Below are 25,846 nucleotides of genomic sequence, written 5' to 3'. Positions count from 1 at the left end.
TTTCACCGAGCAAAAATAAAAGTCTATAGGAACAAAGAACATTTGAAAAGGCTGTCAAATGATGCACATGACGAAAAACATCTGGTCTTGCAGTTGATCAATACAAGTAAAAAATAACTAAAGAAATTGACATTCCGCAGCACATAAGCACATCCACCCTGGAATGTTAAAGAAGAAATGGAGGATTATTGAATGTCTGAGTCAAAGCTTTGGCTCTGAGTCTGATAGCAGGCAGTACATGCAGGAAGCCATTTAACATTCTTCAGATGAGGGAATAGTCTGTGGAAAAGTGATCAGAAAAGTTTGACGGTCGATGCTAAAACAGATCATTTCCACAAAAATATACAGATATTTTCCCTGAATATTAAATTGAAAATGAAAATTTTGCTCTTATCCGTCCATTTTCTGCGCACATTCGGGTCCGAATCATGAGGGCAACAGTCTCAAACGTAGTTTACTTCTCCGTAATTTCGATGACGTAGCTACGACGCCGACGTGGAGCCCTATGCCACCTGACGTGTACCTCCAAAACATTCTAACCACACGTCACGTAGACGCGGGCCGTAAGGGCTGTGATTGGTCCGCTCAGAACGGAATTTCCGGCCTCCCGGTTACCTTTTCCGGTCTTAATGGTTGTACACGGCGAGGAAGCTCGTTGACATTTGAAATGATCTAAAGTGCATTTGTTCATCCCGGTTGTAAATTCACTCGTTCCCAGCCTCGGCCGGTCGTACTGACCACCCCCACAAACGTCTTCTCTGTCGCCTGCTTCAACATTCGCAATATTAGCATTTGTTCTTCAATATTGATGAGCTCCGGCTGCAAATACAGCTGCTCCACATCGGTTGCCGTTGGTTACAGTTGTTAACTGTGACCAGAAGAAAAGGCCAGGATTCGGCTTTAACCTGAAACCACACAAACACACAGCCGCACCACCTTAGAGGCACGGTGAACTGCAGAGCAACGCGTTCCCTGGACGCAGCACTTCGAATGCTCAATGACGACGTCACGTCGACGTTCTGGAGGAGTAGAAACTAAGCGTCAGCAGAGATCCCCAGAGCTCTCTCTCCTCAGCCACCTCCTCCAGCTCCCAAGCCAACCAAGAGATGTAGTCTCTCTGGTAAACTGACAGCTTTGCCTTCCGACTCAACTCTTTCTTCTTCACGCCAGACTGGTACAACGTCCGCAGCACTGCAGATGCTGCCCCAATCCGCCCCACTGTCTCCCGCTGCTCTCTACCCCCACTCCTGAACAAGACTCTGAAATACTTCAATTCCTCCATTTGAGGCAGTGACTCACCTCCAACCTGGAGTGGGCAATCTTTGCAGCTTTAATTCATTCATTTACTTTAATTCTTTGTCTTTAGGGACTGTTTTAAAGACAATCAAATATATTCTGATGCAAATGAATAATATCCCAGTACATGTTCACAATGAAGTCCACTGCACACTTACAAACTGAGCCTTTTATTTTAGACTTTGGATACATTCAATATCATTTTATTAAAAAAAGAGCACTGGTATGCTCCAAAATCAATTTTGGAGAGATTATTGCTTTTTTTTCCCCACCACAAACATTTTCAGCTTTCGTTATTCCAATTGTAGTGTCTGATACTTACCAGCTGTACGAAGGAGTTTGGTACAGTGTGACCCAATAAGAGATACATTAAGTCGAACATAAAACATTTTGAGAAGAACACATTCCTCAATTAGTGCGTCAAGGGGAAGCTCAACAGATCAGTACATGTGCCTGTTGATGGGAACACACAGCATCTTCAGGGTTGCTAAATATGGGAAGGTTTTACCGTATTTAACGGGAGAAGCACCAACAGTGAGGGAGAGATTGCATGGACTTTGGGGCTTTGAAGATCTCTCCAGATTTGATGCATCAATCTGTAATTCTGATATGGACCTGGTTGACAATATGAGATTTCTGTGTTCTACCAAGTCTGTGTCAGATGTGTGAGTTCTTCCTGTACCATCTACACATCGGCTGTTTGAAGGCGACCATCCCTCATACGCCACACAATAAAATAAGCCTCTTTTAAGACGTTTCGTGTGTTGATGCCAAGTTTCGGCCCCCAGAGATTAATCACGTGACCAAGAACTGATCATGCGACCCTCGATTGGCTGTATTAACGTTACACTGTGCCGCATGCAGGAAAATGTGGTTACGCCCACAGACGGGTTCACGTGTATCTGCGTTGGGAACTGTAGGTGTGTGAAACAATGCCACCGACATTTGAACAAGTAAATTAACGTTCAGCGAAATCCGGCAGTAATCTTAATGCTACTGCTAATACATGCATCGCGCAGTGATCCATGGAACGCTGACTGTTATCTAATAATAATCAGATATTAGTGTGTAGCTTTATTTTATGGCTATGTTGCTAGCTAAATCAAAAGCCAACTAAACACTGACAGTAACAGATAAAGCTTAGTTGTAAAGATGTGCTCATGAAATTGGGTTGACTGGTTAAACAGCTCACCTAATGTTCACTGTTATGTTTAACTACTCACAGAAGCCTTTGACCCTGATGTGAGGAGGACAAGGCCAGCTAGTATGAATCCATTCACACTGGCAGAAAAAGAAAAATGACAAAAGAAAAAGTGCCACAGGGCAGACACAAACTTTGTTGTTCATTTTTTTTGTAAGACAACTGCTTGGATTGGAAAAATAAAACTGTTATGTCTGATGTAATTTCCTTTTTGTTAGAATTTATATTATAAAATTGGTATTGAAAAACGTATTGCTCAGGAACTGGTATTGAAGTGAAGGTATCGGTATAGGTACCAGTAGAGAAACATTTTGATTGATACCCAGCCCTAACCAGCTGAAATCTTACATCAAGCAATAACAAGCAGACAGTTCACAGTCAAAGATCCAGCAACTGCGTGTAATGCTGGAGTGCTGTAAAGAAAATATGCAACATGGTGATAAACAGGTTTAACGGTCTAAATATTTGAAAAACACGTGCTTGAATCCAATTCAAAATGGTAATCTCACTTTTACTGCTTGATCATGTCCTCTTTGTGAAACCTTCAGTTAAATGTGGGTTAAATCACTGCATTGTGTGTCAGTTCACACACTGGATACTTAACATGACATCTTGGGAGTCATTTCCTGGTCATAAAATGCAGATAACTGAACTTTAAATCAATATTTCTTTCATACTTTATTTTATTTTAGTGTACCTATTATTCACTTAAAGTTTATACGTTTTTGTGTGACTTCATGATATTTTGTCACTGTACCAGAGGGACCAGTCTACCCGAAATGTTACCATAGTAACCAGTGTGATTGTGATCAACTCTACAGGGAGCATGTATATTCTACCACAAAAAGTGTCAGTGTGCTTTGTTTCTGCTCACCGCTCTGCAGAAGAGTCCACAGCCAGGGCAGCACTGGTGCTTGACCATGCCGGCCCGGTGATCCTCGCACAGAACCAGCAGATGGACTGTGTTTGAGGGTCGCATCATTTCCTGCTTCATCACTGGCCTCTTGCAACGACTCAGCTGCAAAGACAGAAAAACGTGCTGCAACATTAAACCCACCAGGATTCAAACACCTGTGGTCCTTTATTACCCCCAATAACCTTTTTTTTTCATAAGTTCCTGTGGGCATTTTGATTTTTTGGGATCAACAGCTGAGAATCGTGGCATAATCTATGCTCTGTCAGAACTATTACACCATAAAAAAAGATGAGCTTTGCAACCACTTCAGAAATCCAAAGTGTAAATGCCTGATCCGACAGTCAGCACTGGAGGCTGCTTCTTTAAATATAGTGCATATTCAGTGCAGAATTGAGGGTCTTAGAAAGGCACAAAAGACAGACTCCTACCAAGATTAGCTCTGCATGTTTGTCATTTTGAATTTAAACAGACTTGGGAAGATGTCACTTCCTCTTTCACCCTCCCATTTCCTTCACCTCTGATGTACTGCAATGTTGCTTTGGATCACTTTGTTGGGGTAAAAACAAAACTGGAAAAGAATGCTGTCAAATCTTATCAGGCGTTTTACGTGACCCTTACAAGGAGGAGAGAATATTCTTTATCAATAGAGAAATTCCTTTTGTAGGTGAGAAAACGCAACCCTCTGTAGGTCCGACTTATCAACTGCCTACCATCAATAAACATTTAATAAAATCAATGATTTTTCATGAACTTAAAGGAGAATTATGGTTTCAAACTGATTCATTTCCCATTTATCCCAAAGTGGAGATTCCTACTACGGTTGCAAAAAAGTTTGCTCAAGGCCACATTTTACTGTTTATTGAAATGTTAAAACATGTAAAGTTGAACCATTTCACTCTACTCATTAACCATTATTTGCATATTAGAGGAAAAATTCCATGTCATAGTTCATTAAAAACAAAAAAAAAACTGTATACAGGTATTCAACAGAATCCCCTTAGTTTTTCATCCAAATGATGACAATAATGCTAACAATGCTGGAAGCTATGTGGCTGGACTTCTTATCCAGGCATACCTTCATTTGTCACGCTAAAAGGGTCTCATAACCGTCTGTGGACTGACTCTGGTACGACCTGGTTCCAAAAGGAGCTCTCAACATTAAATGTTTACACTTTAGTGTCTATTTGTTCTTCAGCGAGACTGAGCAGCTGTTGATTTAACATGGACAACTTGTTCAGCCTTGGAAAACTCACTTCATGAGGGCAGACAGGGAACTTGGGTTTTAGAGTTGAAGATGCTTTCTGAAATAAAACATTCAGTTTCATTTTACTGATTTCCAATGAGAAGCCCTCTGTGTATCTGTACCATTCCATCTGTGCTCTCCATAGCCATACAGGTCTGATCCAGTGTGGATAGGCTCCCACTACTGTTGGGCGTCTCCATACGACAGCAGCACAGTGGTAACTCCTCAGCCAGATCTGTTTCTGTCACTCCAGCCTCTCCTGCAGCACCTGTACAAACAAACCCCATTGATTCACAAAAGTAAGATTCCATCAAGTGCATTCTGTGGAAGTAAAAGTGGACATAATTAATCTTATCGAGCCATATCTGTCAATAATTTACCACCTGAAAGGGGAGGCGAGAGAAACTCTTCCTGAGCTTTCAAGTCCAGGCAGTCCAAAGCCAGCTCTGTATATTCAACAAGGCTGCTTTCTCCAGACTCCCCTCCTTCATTCCTGACGACCTTCTGTTCACCAGCATTCACAGCCTTTGAATGAATGACCGATTCCTCGTCTGCTGCAGTCTGGTTCTTCTCTGTAGTGGCCTCTATCTCCTGTTTCTGAGATAGCAGGATCTTTTCAATGATTAAGAAAAGCCCCTTTATAATATTAGTCCAAGAGAGGAACACTCTCCAGAAGGTGGGAAGATAGTGATCAAAATCTGTGATATAGAGAAGACTTCACCAGAGCAAATGCTCACCACCAGGTGAAAACCATTCAGAAGCTTCAGGAATAAAAAGAGTACACACAAGCTCGAGTAGTTCTGGAGCAGCGCTATTTGAACCAACATCAAATTGTACAAGAAAAGCTGAGGGGTGATATTTTGGAAGAAGGGTTGGAACAGGCAAAGAGGTTAGATACACACCCCATGCAGCGCCACAGTACACACTGGCAGTCAGCTAGCATACATGCACAGTTGAGTCAAGCTATGGTTACAGCTCAACTGGGCTGTCTAACTGGACCACCATCATTGTTCCAATGTACAGGTATGGGAGGGGAATGGAGTGAATGCTGAGGAGGGTGTGAGAAAACTTTCTCTGTGAGAGAGCACCGTGCATGTAAGTATATCTGACTTCCTTTGGCTTTTGTTGTTTTTAAGTTGTGTGATGTTGCAATTCTAAAATCCAGATTCTATTGTGTTAGTCTGCTTTTGAAAAGCTTTGGTTGGACTAACACAGTGTTTCTCAATTCCGGTCCTCATCACCCACCACCCTGCATGTTTTCCATGTTTCCCTCCTCCACCACACCTGATTCAAATGAATGGCTCCTTATCAGGCCACTGCAGAGCTGGGTGATGAGCTGATCATTTGAATCAGGTGTGGTGGAGGAGGGAAACATCAAAAACATGCAGGGCAGTGGGTCATGAGGACCGGAATTGAGAAACACTGGACTAACATGTTTACATGCATTTTAAAAGAATGATTCCGGTCTTACTAACACAATCTTTTTTCTTTTCTTTTCCCAATGTCATTTCAACATGCTTAGTGACCAAAAACATACTGCGACTGCAATTTAGAAGTTTCTGTGGGTAAAGAAGTGGAATATTCTATAATGCTGAAGTCAGTCACAAGCTCTTATCCCATTCAAGCAGCTTTAGCTTTCATACATTAACATTTCAGACATATTCTCCTTTGTGCTTCATGCTACCAAAGCTGCATGAGTAAAAGAGGTCCAATGACTTATTAGAAGGGGGAAAAACAGTTATCGCCTCAACTCTCAACAGAATGCTATTCAACAGTCAACCCCTTCTCACTTGTCAAGTCCCATCATAAACTGGACAATAAAACTGACTGACTGACCAAGTTTTTTAGGCAATTTGTTAAAGACACAGGTCTATTTTCATACATAAAGCGCATTAAATGAAACAAAACTCAGATAAGTCAAACTTTATTCAGCTCACTTGTTGTGCTGCACGACTGATAGCGTTGAGTTTGAAATCTGCTTCGTCAGCATGTCTCTGAACAGGAGCCATTTTTAGGGCAGCGGGTGTAGAAAATGAATGAATGAACGCACACACCTTAATGTTGAAGCACAGATCGTATTACTCCGCGAGGCTCGTGGCTACGGTGGCCGTAATGCTCAAACCATCAAGCAGTGCAGCTTGGTAGCTTACCGAGGCCGTGCTGAAACATTCTGACAGATTTTTGAGCGCCGTGTACCACATAAAATCGGTTCTAGGTCAGAGAGCACAACCAGAATTAATTCATACATTAGGTACACGGCATTTTAAGGTGCACTGTCGACTTTTGAGAAAATTAAAGGATTTTAAGTGCGCCTTTTCTTTTGTGGGCTTGTAGTCAGTGAGGTGTCATGGAGTCTGACATACAGAAATAAAAATTAACTTGCCTTCTCCTGTTGTTTAACAGCCTTTGCTTTCTTTTTGGGGACAAGGTTGTACATTCCCATTTTCCTCTTCTTCCTCTTCACCGCTAGATGCACAAAGATGGGGGTCAGGCACCATCATCGGGAAATAGTCAAAAGTCATTGAAATGTTCTCAAATTAGAGATGACATAAAAAAATATTTGATATACTGTCACAATGACACAAACATATCAACTCTGACAGTTTCTAAGAGTGCACACACTCACTGTGCTTACCCTCATGAAATATACGTTCTCTAGAAAATTCACTTCTTGCATTTTGCATCAATTCTGATGCAAAATCCCTTGGCTAAATACGAAAGTTCTGCCTGCTGCAACCTGGGATGAATTGTGCTCAAACTGGGAAGATAATGCACAAAGGAAAAAAAAGAACAAGAAATCACCTAACCTGCTCGAGCTTGGACAGATGTAGAGACTATCCTCACTTTGCCTTTGCCTTTCTGCATGTGATTTGGCTCTGACTTAGATGATGGGCGAGACTTCAGTGGCTCTGCCGGAGCCGGCTTCAGTGGCTCCGCCGGAGCCGGCTTCAGTGGCTCCGCCGGAGCCGGCTTCAGTGGCTCCGCCGGAGCCGGCTTCAGTGGCTCCGCCGGAGCCGGCTTCAGTGTCTTTTTGCCTGCAGGCTTTGAAGGCAAAGACAAGACAAAGCACATCATTATTTATTCACGAAATAGAAAAAGATAAACCACAAGCAATTATTGAAGTGCATGAGGTATATGCACACATACGTTGACATTTTAAATAACAATTATCCATCTTCCAATAAGAACTGTCCATTGTGTCATATTCCAATCCTGCTGTTGATGTACACACTCACTTATGATGCTCTATTTAAGTTAAAAATACACTGAAAAATAATAAAACTGCATGCTTTGATTATTATTCACCAAGCATGTGCATGGTCAAGGGAAATTATTGTTGCTAGACTTCAGGAATATGCCTTGTTTAGAGTAATATTGTCCAAGAAGATTAAGATTGATTTATTGTCATGTACAGGGAAACACACGAAATTCCTTCTCCGCATTTAACCCATCCAGGTCGGCACCCGTTGAACACACACGTGCACAGGGTCACACACTCATGGAGACAGATGCCATACACTGGAGCGCTGGGCAGCCAATCACAGCGCCCGGGGAGCATGGGGGTATGATGCCTTGCTCCAGGGCACCTCAGCTGCAAAGAGGTGGACTGATACCCCTCCAGCTGTCAGTTCACCAATCTTTGAGCGGTGAGAGTGGGAATCGATCTGCCACCTGCTGAGCCACGGCTGCACTTCTGGCATGTCAAACGCACAAGATGAAAGCACAGACTATCACCAGTTTGATGATGGCATTGGCACTGCCCAAATCACAGACTGAAATAGTTTGAGTATAGCATGTAACAAACCTAAGAGACCAATCCTGCACTGTGGTGCTCACGGCTCAGGGCTTGCAGCCGTGGACAAGCTTTATCTAAGGTCAACACTGAACAACATGTTTTTAGCTGCTGTTTGCTAACGTGGTCAAGTGGCTGCTCAAATCTGTGAGAACTAGTTTCACTTCAGCTCAGTTTATGTGCTATTCTCAACTCATATAGCGGGTAACAGAGGTAGTGTGTGCTCTGGAACTTCCTGGTTTACACATTAAAAACTGGGATTTCCTCAGTCCCTCTTTGTTTGTCAGTGTTAACCATCCATCAATCAAACCTTTGCTGAGTTCAAAAACATTAGGTCTTGCCAGTTTTTGCAAAAATCACACATAAACTGATTGAATTTTTCTTCTACCAAATAAATGAGTTTTCCCACTCACACGACCACTGAAAACTTAGTGGCCAACAGGAGAAGACACTTAGGTTAGAAATGTCAACATGATCTGAATCATTTTTGACGACACCCTAAATAAAGTAGTGTCTGTTTACCTTGACAAAGGGACTTGCTTGTGCATTTTCTCCTACTGCTGCCTCTGTAGAGCCTGAACTTGGAATATGTTTCACTGAGCCCCCAGTGGTGGCAGTAACCACAGGAGTTCTTTCTCTCACAAGAGTAAGATTTCCAGGTGTGCCCAAAAACAGGCCGCCAGAAGATGGTCTTGGTTTCCCTGGAACTGGTCCTGGTCGTTTGGTGCGTGCAGCAGCATCATTATTGATGATAGGGGAGTTGTGGAAAGGAGTTACAGTTAATTTGGACCTTTGCTGTGTTCCTTGTCCCTTAGCAACGGTGGCTATCCCAGATGCAGCACTGGATGATTTCTTGCCTGGTACAGGATCCTGAAGGGCTGATCTGTAATCCATTGCTCAGCAGCACCTGTATAAAGAACATCACATCATTACATACAAACACTTGTTCTAGAATCCTGATGGTGACCTCTTAACCAGGTCATTGCAGAGGTCTTTGAGTAGATAATGATCTCTTCACAATAACTCCTCATCAGATTTAGATTTCGGCTGTGGTTAATAACCCAATATGTGCTGCCTGCCTACAAACCTCATGATTCTGTAAAGAAACAGTTCAAAGCTGTATTTTTTTTAAAAGGTGCATTTTGTCCAATTCCTGTCCTGCATAATTTATAATACTGTAATCAATAGCTACGTCTTTGCTCAATCTTTTATTGCATTGGGCTTTGTAACAGCTGATGTTGAGATGTGTGATGTAAATAAATTTGAAAACTTCTAATAAATATTATTTTGCATTATCTGTATTCATTCACCCATAACTGGTATGCACTCTGCAGAACTAACTTTCATATAAGCTAATGAGAGACGCAGCAGCAACAGTCAAATGGAATCCAGACTGCAGACGGGCGGCCATCTTTGTTTTGGTTCGGAACCAAAGGCGCAACTTCGGACACCACTTAAGAAATGTTTGAGAAAACAGCATCTGCAGATATCTAAAAAGATGAAAGAGTATCAACCCTAGACCTTTTTTGGCGTTTTTCAATTCTTACTTGGTAATTAGAATTATGTGGAAAGTATGCTTAGCTCTATGTGAATTAGCATTCGCAGACAATGTGACGATATGCCTGCTAATTCACATCATAAACTGGGTTAAAGATAGGAAAGAGACGACGCAAAACTCGGCATAGAATCAGCATTCTATGCAGGGAGCCAAGTGAGACAACCAGAAAAAGCAAACAAGTTGTAAACATCACCAAAAGTAAAGTGAAGGTCTGAGCGAAAAAGTTGGACCTGCTGAGTTTCAGTCCAGCAGCTCTTGACGGTATAGTCGTATCCAAGGGAGTCGGGAGGGGAAGACGGTATCTACTTCCGCCCTAACTGCACAACCACGTGACATGTGCGTCGCACTGTCAGCCCTGACGGCTCCGACTGCTTTAGTTGCTCAGTATCACAGTTTCCTAGTTCTAGCTAAGGTCACTCATTTAAACCAATATCATTGCATAAACTTCACAGTGAATCGCATAACTTTGAATAACCTCAATATATTGTCACGACAATATAACCAACAAACAAAGAACTTGCTGTTTTGAGTTTTTACAGTGTTGATGGAAACCATAATTTACACGATGATGCTTGACAATGTAAACATTGAAAACAAGAGCAGTCTTGCAAACGGTTACATGCTGCCATTCCGACATCTCGCCATTCCGACATTGGCCTCCAATTGTCGGAATGGCGACACTTATTTTTTTATCAAACGTCCCGTCATTCCGACACTTTTTTCCTCCTATGGTCGGAATGGCGGTATGTTTTTTTTTTTTAACATACCGCCATTCCGACAGTTCCTTTTAATAGCCTATTTTTTACCCAAAACATTTTGCACTAATGATATGCAGGCGCAAATACGCCCTAAAGTTTGGTGCACAAACTCTGCACATGCAGAGGCCACAGCCTCGCAAACAAACTTTAATAATCTATTATCAAAATCCCCTGAATTTCAAATATAAAAATACATATATTAATGTAACTCTGGCGAGACTGAATCTGATTAAACAGAAATACAGTGTCAGTGAGCTGTCACAGCAGCCAGCTGGAGCGGAGCTCTCCACAGAGCCCATGCGTCTTGTGCACGCTGTCATCATATGCAAAAGTAATAATTGCAATTACAGATCACGGCTACTGCACAGGACACAGTTGCGAGCACTCTGCCTTGCCTTGCCAATAGGAGAAGAGAGAAATGACAGCATAGAACATATAAAACACAACAAAATGCAGTAAAAACGTTTATTCATGTTATTCACGTGATTTATGAGTACTCGCTCCAATTTTGGGAAGCGCGGATGGGCTTTGCGCATTTGGCACAAACACACAGCTTTATACAGCCTGTTGATATCTTAAGGACCTAACTGGTTACACCTGGGAGTAAATGTCATGTAGAGATTCTTTTTACATGACATTACAGCTGAACATATAGCTTTCATCCACAAACCAACGTGGGAGAGCCCGAAGACGCATGTGCCAGACACACATAGGCATGCGTAAAACCAATTTTGACCACTTCATGCTGTTTATTTGCTTTCTTTTAGTTAACTTTCGTTTCTTTTTGGATTCTTGTGCGTGTTATGGAGCCGTTTCGGTCCATGTTTGTAAGCCTTTTTTCCTGGATTAAATTTTCGGAAGTTGAAACAAGTGGCATTTGAGTGTGTGATTGAAAACCACGGCGGTCTGCTTCTCCTCCTCCAGGTGCCGAGACTTTGTGTTTTTAATAACGCTTATCTGTAAACATGTGTTAAACATATAAATTGCATGAACAGAAAGAAGGGACTCACCTGTTGAGTACCTCACATTTCCATATACGGAAAGCCTTGTCGGAATGGTGGGATTTCGGAATGGGCGTTGCCACCCCTTGCAAACATCAACCAAGATGTTAATCACCTCTGTTATACAACTGCTAGTATAATATAGAAATGCATCCATGGTTTTTTAACAAATCCTTTTTAATTAATGGAACTTGCAGTATGTAAAGTATGCAAATAAAGAAGCTCCAAGAATCAAGTACAACAACAGAAGCATCTGATAGACACAGACGGACTTGATTTATTGTTGTTACTTATATAATACTTATTTGTTGTTTCTGACTGATTTGCTATTTTATATGACATTGTTAGATTGTTGGAAGCAGTGTTTTACTTTTGCAGCACTGGAATCATTTTCATAACTGGCCAGCGCTGAGACTGCATAAATTGTATGGGGATGATGGAGTCTGCTAATCAAAAGGTCAGTGGTTGGATTCCTTGCATGCCTGAGTCACATGTCAAAGTGTCCTTAGGCAAGAAACTGAACCCCACATTTCAGTCTCCGTTGCATCCATCAGTATGAAAATCTAATATGAAAGTACAATACATTTAATGGGCTGGATTGAGCTTTAATCTGGCTCTACATCTGTTTATGCTGTTAATTGGCAAAACATAAATCAACTAAATTGTATTAGTGTACTGTATAGTAGTTATGAAGCGTGTGAGCTGATTTAGGCAAGCAGCTGCAAACATGTGGCAGCTAGAAGACGTTTTAGTTCACTTGGAAGAAAAGTCAATACGAGAGATTTCTTTTTCATCTCAACATCTTGATATTGAACGTCAATGTTATATGAAACTCCTGATTTTTATCTACAAGATAAAAATCAGGAGTTTCATATAAAAGTGTTTGGCAGTGCTGCTACATTTCTAATGTCTACTTCAAATGTCTTTATATTCATCTTTAACATCAGTGTCAAGAGACAGAATTTGATGAAAACAACCAACCTCCATCTTATGGTTTTAACAGATTCTTATTGAAAATACAAAAGCAAATGTTAGACATCCAAAACAATTAATAACAAACACAAAGTTTAATTAATATTAATAAAATTAATAACAAATACATGGATGTTTGACAGATTTAACCTAATCAAGAAAAATCAAAACATCTCCACATATAGACTAAAGATTGATGAGGTACTACAACATGAATGTCCAAAAACAAAAAAAATCACAGTGACACTGTATTATTTTGCAACTATATATGTATATCTCTATATAGATATATAGACAGATAGATATATCTACATTCAACAGGGGTAGGAAACGAGTACACTATATAATTAATGTAAGAAATCTGCAGTCATTACAGTACTGAACACAAAAAGATGAAATGATTACACATTACAGAGATCCTTTAAGGCTAAACTGGATATCGTAAGTCCTTCTGCAGACGAAAAGCAGCACATAAATCTTGCCTGGTATTATTGTAAAGCTGAAAACCAAAGGGTAATAAAAATAGGAACTTTAAAAAAAGTTTTATGCTAAAAATCTTACACTTTTGATTTGTTAGGCATCAGACGACATGAGATCAGACTGTTCCACACTGACTTGCATTAAAAAATCGTGACATCACAGATGTCATCCAAGGGATTTCTAAATAACCCACAACTAAAAACTTGACTCTTGCCAACGGTCCAAAAATCAGAAAGTAGAATAGAACTTTTCTTTTCAAAAGTGCAAAAAGTAAAGCTTCAATTGTAAAAAAAAAAAAAAGACTTGTGGCTAGCTGTAGCTGGGTTGGGCAGGAAGAAACCCGTGTAACATTAGGAAGGGTACTTTTTAAGTGGGCAGCAGAGTTGAAGTAAATTCACTTTCATTTCAAAATAAAATCTTTAAACATACAGAAAATCTGCGGGTGGTAGTCTAAAATCACTTGATCACACCAGGTTACCAGTGTTTCTGCAATCATTTAGTCCAAATCTGTTTTGACATTTTAAAATGACAGGACTCTTAATTTGCAAACACAACTGAACACTACATGACTTACAGATATACTTCAATCGACCATTTTCTTTTTAACCAGTGAACTGATCATTGTCCCGGTTTGTAGTTCTTCATCCACCTCATGTGTTGCAGCTCTCATCATAGGAAGGAGGAGCCTCTGTAACACACAGACATTATCAGACCGTCTGCTTTGCATTCAAACATGTTATGTGTTCAACATCACTATGTGTACACTATGATGGTGAAGCCGACTGAAGAAAGAATGGAACACTAGAAAGTAACAAAGTAAGTACATGCAAACCAACCTTGTGGAAAGGCTGAGGTGCCGTAGTCTGGAGGCAGGATGAGAGGTGTTGGCATTGAGATGGGACTGGTCACAGGGGCGTAAGGTGCTGTGGCCACTGCTGACCCACTGAATGCAGGCCCACTGGGCACTGCAGCTGCCCCATTGGGCTGCAGATTATGAGAGAAAAGGAGACCTGGGGCATAGCTGAAAGCATTGGGTGAAACCAGCTGAGACTGCCGCTTATTGGAGAAGTCTTCATTCATCAAGGTCCCACCTTCTGCTTCAAGGTGGTGCTCAGCAGGAGGAGCACTGGGGGAACTGTGGGTTGATATCCTGGAGCGAGGAGCAGGGCGGGGCGCAGGTTTGGGGGCTTGGCGAAGGGGCGGTGTGGGTGTGGAGGGGGAGGCGGTGGTGTCCATTGTTGGAACAGTGGCTGGTGTATCTTCAGTAGAGGAAGGAGCAGCTTTTTTGGTCGGACGGCGTTTTTTGTCTAGTGAGACATTCCCAATTTGGATGGGTAATGTCAGCATGACATCAGGGGACTTCAGACTGACCTGAGGCAAAAAAAGGAAAGAGGATAATGATCCTTAAACTTCCTGGAGGAGCTCTGTGTATTTTTAAGCATTTCAACCCACAATCAAATCTCTTTCAGCATTTTTCTCCTGAATGTCTCTGTTCCAGATTGTCATGTTATCATTACTATTGATTTATCTTGTTCACCACAAGTTTATCTTTTTTCCAGTCACATGTACCAAAAATCATAAAATTCACAATTCAAACACATTTGACTAATTAAATAATTTCACTATCATCGTTACCCTCTCTGAAAACTATTCCTGAAACAGATTTACTTGTACTTTTTCACTTTAGTCTGTTTTGTACTTTGCAGGTTTGTAAGTGTACACTAAGTTTAGTGTACCACTGATTGTTTGTCACATCTGTGAAATCTTTATTTAACAAATCTGTCCTTTTAAACCAGAACTTAAAATTACAGACAGCTAAAAAAAAGACAGCAACAGTTAATAAATAATTGATTGATAACATAAATAATAGGCAACAGTTTTACAGAATTGAATGAACATTTAACAGAAAGATAAGTGTTCTCAGTTGTCTGATGTGAAGACATAGCCTGTAATTAAGCCATGGCTCATGACCATTGTAAGCTTGATGGTTGTGTGCTTGCCTGCTCTTCTCAGGTAATCTTCAAACACATTTCCTCCATCAGTGTTTTAATAGAAAACTACTTTATTCATCCCCCACTTGGGGAAATTCAAATTAGCTGAGTAGCTCAAAAAATTATAAATATTTACAATGATTGCATACTAGACAACAACAACAATAATAATCAATGACGAAATAAATAAATAAATAAATAAATTTGAGAAGAACATGTCAGCAGTCGCTGTTAAAAAGCCTTATGGCTGTGGGGACAAAGGACCTCCTGAACCTCTCAGTCCTACAGTGCAGTTACCGAGTTGAATTATCATCTAAAAAACATTTTCCCCTCACATGTATGCACAGTGCACACGGTGTGACCTTACCTCCTGCAGTTGGCAAGACAACACCATTTTGTACTAAAAAGACAAACTTTGGAAACATAAATTTCTTAGGCCTAAAACTGACATTTTAAATGAACAGTTAACAATAAAGTAAACTTGAAAATATCTACCAATGTTTAAGCATCATTAATGATTTCTTATTTACACACAAGTAATTTATGAGTTATTACACTGAAGAAAATGGGGAAAAAAGTGAACTTATGCTGCTGTTGCAGCCTTGACTAAACTCAATAAAGTGACTCAGGCACTTATTCCATCATTAGAAACACTGTTGATAGTGAAACAGACTGATCTAATTATCTTACTTTGACGTAATATTGGATCTTTATAAGCTCACAGCCAACTAGGGAGGACTGAGGAAGGGGCGGAATGATGATCTGCTCTTTCCACTCCACCTCCTTACCAGCCTTCACCACACCACCCTCCAACTCTGCTATGGTTTTCACTTCATGAGTTGGCCTCTTCGTCTCATAGGTCACGCTCTGAGAACACAAGGACATGGAGATGGACCAACTGGATTTAGTGTGCAGTGTTTGCAAAATACAGATTTTCAACTCTGTGCAGTCAAGATACAATAGCTAGGATTTATTATAATATTCAATAAATTAATGAAAAAAAAAGATTGAAATAAAGTAAAGGAAAGGCCAACAGCATAGACCACAACTGAATTTGGCTAGAAATGAAACTGCAGTGACTGCTGGCTAGCAGGAAAGCTAGTCGGTGAGGTAGCTGCAGCTAAAGTTAATTTAGCCACTTTACTCCATTTCTGAAAACTAAAAATCAATTTTGATGCCATTTTAATTGCTGCTTTCTACAACCCTTGAAATCCTCAGATCTCAGCACGATTAAGCATTTATAAATGTATTAGAACAAAACTAATCTAAACAGGCTCTACATTCCATTCCATAAGACCTTTTTAGCAGCACAAGAGAGCCTTATATAAAACTAGTCCAGTGGTTTTAATGTTGTGAAAGTTCAGTGTAATCTTTGTGGGATGATTGATCAGGCCCAGAATAAAAGTTTTAAACTTTAAATTCTCTTATATTCACCTATTCACTCATGAGATAAATTATGTGGATAGCTTTATCAATCATTGGTCAGTGGTCAGTATAATAGTCTTGAGGCTCGACTGCACTACTGTAACAGTATAATAGTCAAAGAAAAACAAGATCTGTTACTTCAACTGAGGACAGGTCCTTATAAAGTTGCAGCTTTCTCATACAAGAATGTTGTTCTGCCATTAAAATTCATATGAAACTAACAAAAACTCAGCATTTTGTTCAAACAAATGGATGGGTAAAGTAGAAAATATTGATATATATTGACACAATATACATTTAATTTATATAAAACTCTACATCTCAACCTTTAAGCAATTTATTGGTTTTAGGGAGAGGCATCTTTTGAAAAAGTTTAAAATTCTTAATTACTCAAATGAAGAAATAACCAACAGGAGGAGAACTCTCTCTCTCATATATATATATATATATATATATCATTCTAGGTTTGGAAGGTACTGGAAAAAGTCTTCACCTGCACTAGGCTGGCTGCTATGTTGCCTGTGGTCCTCCCAGATTGGTTATGGATGTTGGCCGTCAACTGGATGATCTGGTCTGGTGTGTAGCCCTTCATGTCTGTTTGGGCCTTCAAGGCAACTGTGCCTGTTTTCATCAGCATATAGGTGAATTGTTGGGTTACAGCAGAAGAGCACATTCCCTGCAAGGACACGTACACACATGTATTTCTTAGTTATTATAAGTCAGTCTTGGAATCAGTCCCTTTGCCATTGAAGTCTACACCAATGATGTTTCTCAGCCATTTTGAGAATTTACTGGTAATTTTATGTTTGATTTTGTCAAATGCGAATACCTCTGTGCAAGGACTGAGCTATGGAAAAAACCTTCAAGAAGTCCAGAACAAAAAGTCCCAAGTATAGTCAAAAGCCCCCCGACAAAAAAAAGGTTTGTTAGTGCATTTCTGAATTGCCTTTGGAAGTCCTGTTGACACAATGAGTTTGGAAGAAGGGGATTCATGTCAAATAAATTGGACCCAAGATGCAAATGTGATTACTAAACACTTGGACTGCTCTGTTACAACATCTATAAATTAAATCCATTTAATTAAGACTTCAACTGCTTGCGCAAAAGGCACCAGCAGTGGATTGACAAAAGAATCATTGCAGATGAACACCAGCCAGGTCTTACTACCACTCATCAGATCAGTGAATCCATCCCATCTATTTGCTGAACCGATTTTAGCGAGCATCACAAAGTGCTCGTCGAGCTGTACAACAACAGACCTCCGCCTTCTGATTTTCTCAATTTGGTTTTGAGCAAAAAAGTGTTAAATAACAAATGTGATTATTGGTCTCTGTTAATACGGTCTCTCAGGAACATCATGGAATTAACAGTCAACAGTTAAACTGGGGTGCAGAGGGGTTAACGCTTCCTCTTCCTTTCCTACATTTTGTTCCTGTTCTGCATCAATAACATCGCCTCTTGAGCCAGTCTGGTTTGCGGGATTTATTCCAGCCATTACTTGGGCTTGGAAAGCCTAATCAACTGCTCCAACATGCAAACAATGTTTCCGCTGCCATGGCTCGTAACAGATAAAAAGAAAAAAGAATGCCAGTCACCGGCAGAAATCATTCCAATCTCAATAAGTTGAAAAGACAGACAGAATAAGTCCAGAGCTACTGCAACAGGCTGCCACCAGTACGGCGCCATTGGAGAACAGAAAATGTACCATTTAAACAAATGTGAAATTAATCTATTGAAAAGTCCTGCCAAACAAAACTTTTATTACCTTTTGAAATGATGTGAGCTGCAAGTTGTGCAGCAAAAAACCTTCTAATACTGGACACTTTAATCAGCATCACATCTCGTTAAAACATCAAGGCATTTAGTAAAGTAGATATATCGTTTTAGTTTTCTCTGATGGAAACAACATTTTCTGGCAGCATATTCCATCAACAGAGGCTAGTTTCATTTTGGCCATTTGTTACCTGCCAAAATGAGACTTTTACTTATTACGAGCCGATTAATGTTCTCTCTGGAATCACCTGATTACCAATCCTGCATGCATGGGTTTTATAATTCTGCAAGATAACCAGAAAAAATAACTTTTCCATTCTGTCTTCACCTGTTGGAATTTCCAGACCAAAACCTTCACTCAGAAAATATCTGACAGTCTATTATTGATGGAGAAGGAGGACAGTGGCGATAGCCGATACTAAAAACTGTTGCTTGTGGAGCTATGTAGCAAACATTTCCGTTTCAAATAACATGAACAGTAAATATTTGTAGGTGTGCATCATTTTTGTAACAAATTGGTCTAACTAGACCAGGACTATAATACATCAATAATCACTCACCCATATATCTGGCACTTCATTCAGGTTTAGAAGTCTCAGCAGGTAGAAATGTTTTTCTGTACTGTAGTCCTTGGCAAATCGTGGCGTGTCAATAAAAGCCCTCACTCTGTAAATGATCCGACCGTAGTTGCCTTCAAAAGATGTTGGAGCGGTGGCTGTAGGAAACAAATATAATATGCATTTGTTTTATCACACCATCAGCATCAAACTTTATCTAGTGAGGCTTTAAAGGAACAATCATGTCCGCTTACTTGTCAGTGGCTATTTTGATCATTTGTACCCCTAATCGATAGAAATAATAATAATGAAAGAAAAAAAAAAGGTCAACACCAATTATTTTAAGGAATACATCTTTACCTTCTCAGGTGCCTTTCTGCCAAGTCTACCTTTTGATCCAGAAATGACAACGCCATTTCACAGCGTATGCAATATTATGTAAAGACAATAAAAATCAAATGTTGGACATAAGTTATTGCTCTGTCAGTATGACCAAAGTAACCACATGAAGGCACAATCCCCTAGAATTTAGAGGAGAATAGAACAGGTAGATGCCTTTTCAAGTCTGAGGGCTGGGGAGCAGATGACTATGAGGAGTAGATGAAATTGATGCAGCTAATGATAAGTATGTGGCAGGTGACTGTGTCACCTCATTACTCTGGGCTCGGCATCGACAGTTGATGGCAGCTAGCAGTCTCTGTGCACTCAAACTGGCAAACTTTGAAAGATGCTCAGCAAAGCGTCACCCAGACAATCATTTTCAAGCTGAAAACAGAAGTTACTAAACATAACTCTAATTATACAAGTATGCAGGTAGCAGCACATGCTGATGCTTGTAACAGCTGAACGTGTGTTTATGGAAATGTGACAGACATTTCAGCAGGGCAGAAAACATGTCAGAGCTGTTTGAGTCAAAGCACAGAATGGCAGAGCCATTACCATGAAGGAGCAGTACATGACTACATTGGATACTGATTATTATGCCTGAACTATAATCAAGCTACACACAATTTGAGCCTATCAAATAGTACAATTTTGGTTCTTGGGAGCTTTTTGGGAAGCAAATATTAAATATTGAACACGGAAGTGTAAACCAGATTTTTTTACAGTGTAATTTCTGTTGTCACTGATGCCTTTTGTGCTCTGTGTGCTTCCTTCGCTACTTTGACACAGACATTTTGCATCATAATGCTGTAAAGATGATGCTTGCCAAGCTAGGAAATGCAGCAGCAAAACACACAAACCTGGAAAAGAATACAGAGCAACAAGTATTCCTCACATTACTCTACAGGTCGTACCTGGTATGAGAAACTTGAAGGGAAATGTGTGGTCTCCCTGTTTCAGGGTTCCTGTTTGGGATGGAGAGCACAGATAACATCAGTCAGTGGAAACAATAGCAGTTTCCACAACAGGCAGTTATGCCTCAGTGTTGTACTGGAACATTAGAGCTGTCACCCCAGAAGTCTTTACACTCCAGTTATTTTCACCCATCCCTAGATTTATTTTGCATGATGGACAACTTCACAAGTGTTTTTTTTTTAGTTTCACTTTTACAGAATTTGTAAAAATCTAAATTTCTGAATTAGTATTTAAAAAGGAGAGAGAATGAGAATATATATATATATCAATCAACGTGTAAACAAGTTAAATGTATCCAAGCTGGCAGAAATGCTCCTTTCATCGCCAGTCCCTATGCCAGATGTTAGCAGGCACCTAAACCACAGGCCAATCAAAGCATCTAACATGGAAGGATGCAAACTGGATGTTTGTGTGTGTTAAATACTATGAAGGTCTTTTGCAGTTACCAGATTAACTGTTGATTAAGTGCAGCTTACCTTTGTCTGCAACAGAGACAGTGCTGTTGAAGTACTGCTCCTCCACTGTCCATGCCGTGTCATTCACTTTATTGGTGATGCCACAGAAACCGTTGCAGTTCACTTTGACTCCTGGTGATAAGACGATACACAGAGGTGCAATACGGCAGTTGGTTCATTTCAAATAAAACACTGGTGCCAGGCACTGACATTATGGCGCCTCACATGGTCACTGCTCGTCTGAGGGTACAAGGGAACAAAACACTACACTACACAGTGTGATCTCCACTCGTCTTAAAAGTTTGATTTGGAAAGGGGTCGAGTTAAAAGTCTACTTCATTTTGGGCAAAAACAAACCTTTCCAGAAAGACAAGAGAAAGGGTTGTCATGAAAACTGTTTGTTGCTCTATGGGCTGCAACTTGAGCCCCATTTTATGGCTTTTATCTGTAAACATTTGGTCAAATTCTGTGCAGAATGTATTCATTATTATACACAGAATACGCATTATACATAATTTACTGTGTGCCATCTGTTACAATTCTTAATTGTTAGAGACAGAAGAAATCCACAAAGAACTGAACAATAATTTTCAATCAAATAAAATTCCTGTCGGCATTTGTAACCGTCATCAAGAAATTTGATGACAGCCAGTTGGTACAGAAATCTCCATTTAACTCAGAGAAGCTAAGAATTTAAATAATTCCCACACAATCTGGCTAATGTTAATAGATCAAAACCTGTTTCACACAAAGTAAAGATGTCCTCTTTTTCACCTTTAGAACAAACAAGGTTTCAGGCAAATCAAATCAGAATTCAGCGATGTAAGGTGACGATACAGAGGCATATCAAGCAAAAGGCTCAACAATAGTCAAAGAAATACTAATTTACATTCAGTGGGGCGAGCTGTAATACTTCTTAACATTATGATCACATTTCATTTATGGACTATTCAGGTAATATACAACATTTGACTTTGTGGTGTTGGAACATCGAAAGGGATATAATTACAAAATCAGTTTGTAAATTAGTGTTAAAATTAGCTTTAGCTAAAGCTAGCTGTAAGTATATAACAGCTACAACCTCAAACATTCATTTGACTCACCCGATTGACACCATTCTGAAACTCTCACAGCAAACATCCATTTTACTCACACAGTAAAGTGATGACATCACAGCACCCAAGGTGGAGACTGACAAAGTAAACTCAGGCAGGAGAGAGCCACAGCAACATTGTGCAACAACACCAAGTTTCTAATTCCAAAGCAACAAGTCCAACATTTACACTTATATATGCAACTCACATCAGGCAATCAGAACTCCAAAGCCAAACTGGGACAACATCATGTGTCCGGTCAGCGCAATGTGCTGCCACCATAGGAGGCAGCTGATCCCACCAATGTTGAGGGGATTTTAAATTGAATCATCTCCTGTGGCACATGTACTACCCTCAAAGAGTAGCCCCTGATTAGATCATTAGAATTACCCTAACCTTTAAAACTTAATTAGTCAGCTAATTTAGATAGAAGACATTTATCGATCCGATATCTTTTTCACCTGAGGGAAAAACCCACCTGATCTCCTGTTAATACTTTCCAAGTTAAACTAACCAGGTGTAAATGACAGAGGCTGGCCTTATCAGAACATTGTGAGCTTGTGGAAAAGTGTCAGACATGCAGAGTTGGGAGCAATGCTTCCACCATGGCTTTACAGGCAGGTAGGTGAAGGATTCATTTCCATTCCATTAGAAAAGGTATTGTACGTTCCTGCAGTGCCTGGATGTGCCACCTCTTACAGTTTAATGAGATGGAGCAACAACTGTTAGCTGAATATGTTCAACTGACATATACAACAGTATAGTGGTAAGAAGTGGGCATACTTATAATGTCTACCCCTGTTTTTGGAAGCATTTTGGCATCTTCTCAAATTTTCTTCTGCTTGTCATCAGAGAGTAAAGATCATTATGAAAGGAGTGCCACAACCTAAGCCAGCATCCAATGAATGCAGCTACTAATGGCTTGTGAGAGGCGAAAGAAAGGCTGGTATAGTATTTATCTTTTTACATCAAAAACTACATAGAAACTGACCTCCAACCAACCTGCAAAACACAACATCAGAGGAGATTTGGATGAGGGTGAACTCTGCGATGACTGAAAAATAAATGGGTATTCACCTATACCCTGCTGCATATGTAAAACAAGCCCCTCCTCTTGATATCCAGGTAAGAACAAAGTGTGCTTTGAATCTATTATCAAAGGATATACTATTGTCATTTTAAAAAATGATAGTTTTTACTGTGGGAGAAGACAGATCTGTTATAGTTTGCCATTATATTTCCTATTCAACTAACTTAGTTTGACTGTTTTCTTTAGGTGTGTTGAGTTTTCTAAAATGCATTAAACAGTTAGTGTTTGACTGTTAAAAGCTCATGGGATATCTAGAAACTTTATTTAATCTTAAAAATACACTGGTTACTGGTGCTAACTTTACCGAATTCAGATGAACGTTTAAAAGTTGTGACTCTTAAATAAATTCTGCCATAAATCATACATATACTAAAAAAAAATTTCACTCCTTGAACAGTCCTCAAGTAACCTTAACCCTTTTTTTCCTTTTTCTACAATGTCAATATTTGCCCAGTAATATGCATCTCATCTCAGCGCCCAACCCACATCATAGGCAGTCGGTGATTCGAACTGTTGCAAGTGGGAGGGAAGCCGACAGTGAGCAGCTCTACCTGAAGAAGAATGTAAACAGACAGGATAGCCCGCAATCACTCAGTAACACTCCCAAACAAAGATCTCAGCGAGTAAAGAGATATTAGGAGAGAAGTGTTCTTTCATGTTTTAAATAGTCTGACACATCAACTTAAACCTGTGACAAATGGGTAGCACAGGGACGGTCTGACGTTTGTCACTTAAAGAAACATGAGAGCTGCGTTCTTTGCTGCGATTTCTGTCAGAGGGTCCACATGCTGAGATGAGCTGGATTACAGCTACAGTTGGGTTCTGCTCCTTATCTGAGGGGAATTATCCTTGGATATATGGCGGTGAATGAATGGAATCACTGGCACAAAGCATGTCATACCCCGGTACCATAGGTGGCGCTGTCCCCATTTCAGCTATCGCTAATAGAGCCACTTCCTGTTGGCGTCTTCACCGCCAACAACAACAAACTCAGGCATTCAGAAAGATGGCGAACGCAGAGCGAGATGAAGCTGCGTCCCTCTCCATCTGTGATGAGCTGGTTATGGAACAGACGATGCACAACATTCTCCATCGCGTTGTTTCTTTCTTTCTGACGGCGGCGACAACAACAGGAATATCGTCTCCTTCCACTTCAGGGTGACGATCGCGGGAAAAAATGTGGAGCATGGGCAGAACGCCTGATCCGATCCACTGTCGTCTGCATGCACGTTCAGGAGGGCATTTGGATTGAGTTATCTCGGGGTCTTAATTTGATCGCAAGTAACCCGATCCGATTCGATTTCTTCTCAGATTAAGGTGTCTACATGAGCTGAATAACTCAGTCTTATTGTAATTTAGCCATTAATCCGATCGATTGCCCGCATGTAACCACACTGAGTGACAAAGAAGCAAACTAACAAATAAAGATTTGTATTCAAATGTGCTCCCTGTCATTCAGCCCTTGTCTCCATCATTGGGCACAGTAACATCTTTGTGACCTGAATATCAAAAGATCTTTTTAAAAATGGACAAGTTACACTCACTTTTACAGTTCCAATTTCCTTCTTTTTTTTCCTAGTTTGACCTTATTGAGTTTCAGTTTAAGTCCTTCATTTAAATGTTAAATATGTGGTATATGACCACTGGAAGCTCCTAAAGTGTGTTGCATTCAGAATACACACACACGAAGGCTAAAAACAAAGTTAGGCTCTTAGAAAATTTGGTGTTTAGGAGTAACATAATTCTTAGAAAAAAAGCAAAAAAAAAAAAAAAAAAAGACTATCCAATTATAAAAGTGACTGATTTGAGTATTTAGTATTTGGTCAAATAGAACTCTAAGGAGGTAGAACTGGAACTCAAAATGTATCCAGGAATCTGGTAACACACATAACATTTCACGGAAAGCCCTATTATAAAACCTCTGACTGAACCAAACGGTGGGATCCACATGAACTGGGTAGATGTCATTGGAACTAACCCCCAAATGATAAAAACACAATTCAATGATGTCAGACGGACCTTAAAGTTGCCTAATATAAAAACAAAGGGTTTAAAAGTAAAACCATAACGCATCGGTCCTAATTTGCTCCAAACAAAGTCTTGGCTACATCCCCCACTTCCTTGTTTTCTACCAGGTGAGCGATGATTCTGTAGAGGAGTCCTACCTTTGCATTGCAGTGGCTGGTTCACTTTGACTGTCACGGTCCCGGAGATAGAGTCTCCTGGACTGTACACCATTTTGTTTTTGTCAAACGCGATATCAAACTCCTGAAGCTTCCCCATGTTGTCCACAACACACCTTAAGATCACCTGAACTTAGAAACAACAGCAAGCAACTTTACCTTTGTCTATTCCACGCCCCTAACGATGACGTAACAGACAGACAGAAACTAGTCGAGCAAGTTCGCATACGGCTTGGTCTCAAATGATGAGAAACAAGTTATTGTAGGCTGTGATGGATCGCCGACCCGTCCAGGGTGTACCCCGGCAGCGGGTAGAGGAAACGCATGGAAGTATGGATGGAGTTACTGTTGGACTAGTTTGAAACGAAACGAAACTATTTCAGTGGCACTTCTAGTTTGCGTAGATCTGGGTTTTTTTTGTTTGTTTTTTTTTGTTTTAGGTTAATTTGTCTCATACAAAGTCCTCAAGGAACTAAAAAATATTGATAGGATCTTTTGAAAAATGAGAGTTGAAACTAGCATGGGGTGAAGTTTTGTGTGATTGAAAGTATTTTTTGTGTCTTCATTTTGTGTCTTTATTCAGAACAAATGAAGTCAAACTCTCTGATGTACTTGTTGTAATTCTATTTCACTCCGTAATGTCACAGTAAATAAGTTCTGAAATTCTGAAATCAGCTCCCCTTAAAAGTCACTGGCCTGAA

At 40.1% G+C, this 25,846-nt stretch overlaps 2 protein-coding genes across 3 annotated transcripts in view; both read right to left on the bottom strand.

Annotated features, from left to right (window-relative positions):
• Nucleotides 1–10,287, bottom strand: part of ehmt1a (euchromatic histone-lysine N-methyltransferase 1a) — a 29,982-nt gene extending 19,695 nt beyond the window's left edge. Inside the window, exons 1-7 of one of the 2 annotated variants that reach the window (XM_072388625.1) lie at nucleotides 10,201–10,287; nucleotides 8,972–9,356; nucleotides 7,464–7,698; nucleotides 7,040–7,122; nucleotides 5,040–5,253; nucleotides 4,779–4,924; nucleotides 3,372–3,515 (exon numbers count right to left, since the gene is read on the bottom strand). In XM_072388625.1, coding sequence (XP_072244726.1) covers nucleotides 3,372–3,515; nucleotides 4,779–4,924; nucleotides 5,040–5,253; nucleotides 7,040–7,122; nucleotides 7,464–7,698; nucleotides 8,972–9,343 — 1,194 coding nt within the window. In that variant the 5' untranslated portion in view covers nucleotides 9,344–9,356; nucleotides 10,201–10,287. The remainder of the gene's footprint in view (nucleotides 1–3,371; nucleotides 3,516–4,778; nucleotides 4,925–5,039; nucleotides 5,254–7,039; nucleotides 7,123–7,463; nucleotides 7,699–8,971; nucleotides 9,357–10,200) is intronic. The other variant, XM_072388626.1, reaches the window with a different exon arrangement.
• Nucleotides 10,288–13,261: 2,974 nt separating this feature from the next.
• On the bottom strand, nucleotides 13,262–25,294 carry arrdc1a (arrestin domain containing 1a). Its single transcript, XM_072388624.1, has 8 exons — nucleotides 25,128–25,294; nucleotides 20,800–20,910; nucleotides 20,263–20,313; nucleotides 18,968–19,122; nucleotides 17,128–17,310; nucleotides 15,900–16,076; nucleotides 14,055–14,589; nucleotides 13,262–13,906 (listed from the first exon to the last, which is right to left on the bottom strand). The coding sequence occupies exons 1-8, from the start codon at nucleotides 25,243–25,245 to the stop codon at nucleotides 13,869–13,871; spliced, it is 1,368 nt and encodes a 455-aa protein (XP_072244725.1). The 5' UTR covers nucleotides 25,246–25,294; the 3' UTR covers nucleotides 13,262–13,868.
• Nucleotides 25,295–25,846: the final 552 nt, after the last annotated feature.

This window comes from Leuresthes tenuis, unplaced genomic scaffold (genome assembly GCF_036924035.1).
Source record: "Leuresthes tenuis unplaced genomic scaffold, fLeuTen1.0.hap1 SCAF_6, whole genome shotgun sequence".
Taxonomy (NCBI): domain Eukaryota; kingdom Metazoa; phylum Chordata; class Actinopteri; order Atheriniformes; family Atherinopsidae; genus Leuresthes; species Leuresthes tenuis.
The sequence above is the reverse complement of the archived record's forward strand: the minus strand, read 5'-3'. Positions and strand labels throughout refer to the sequence as shown.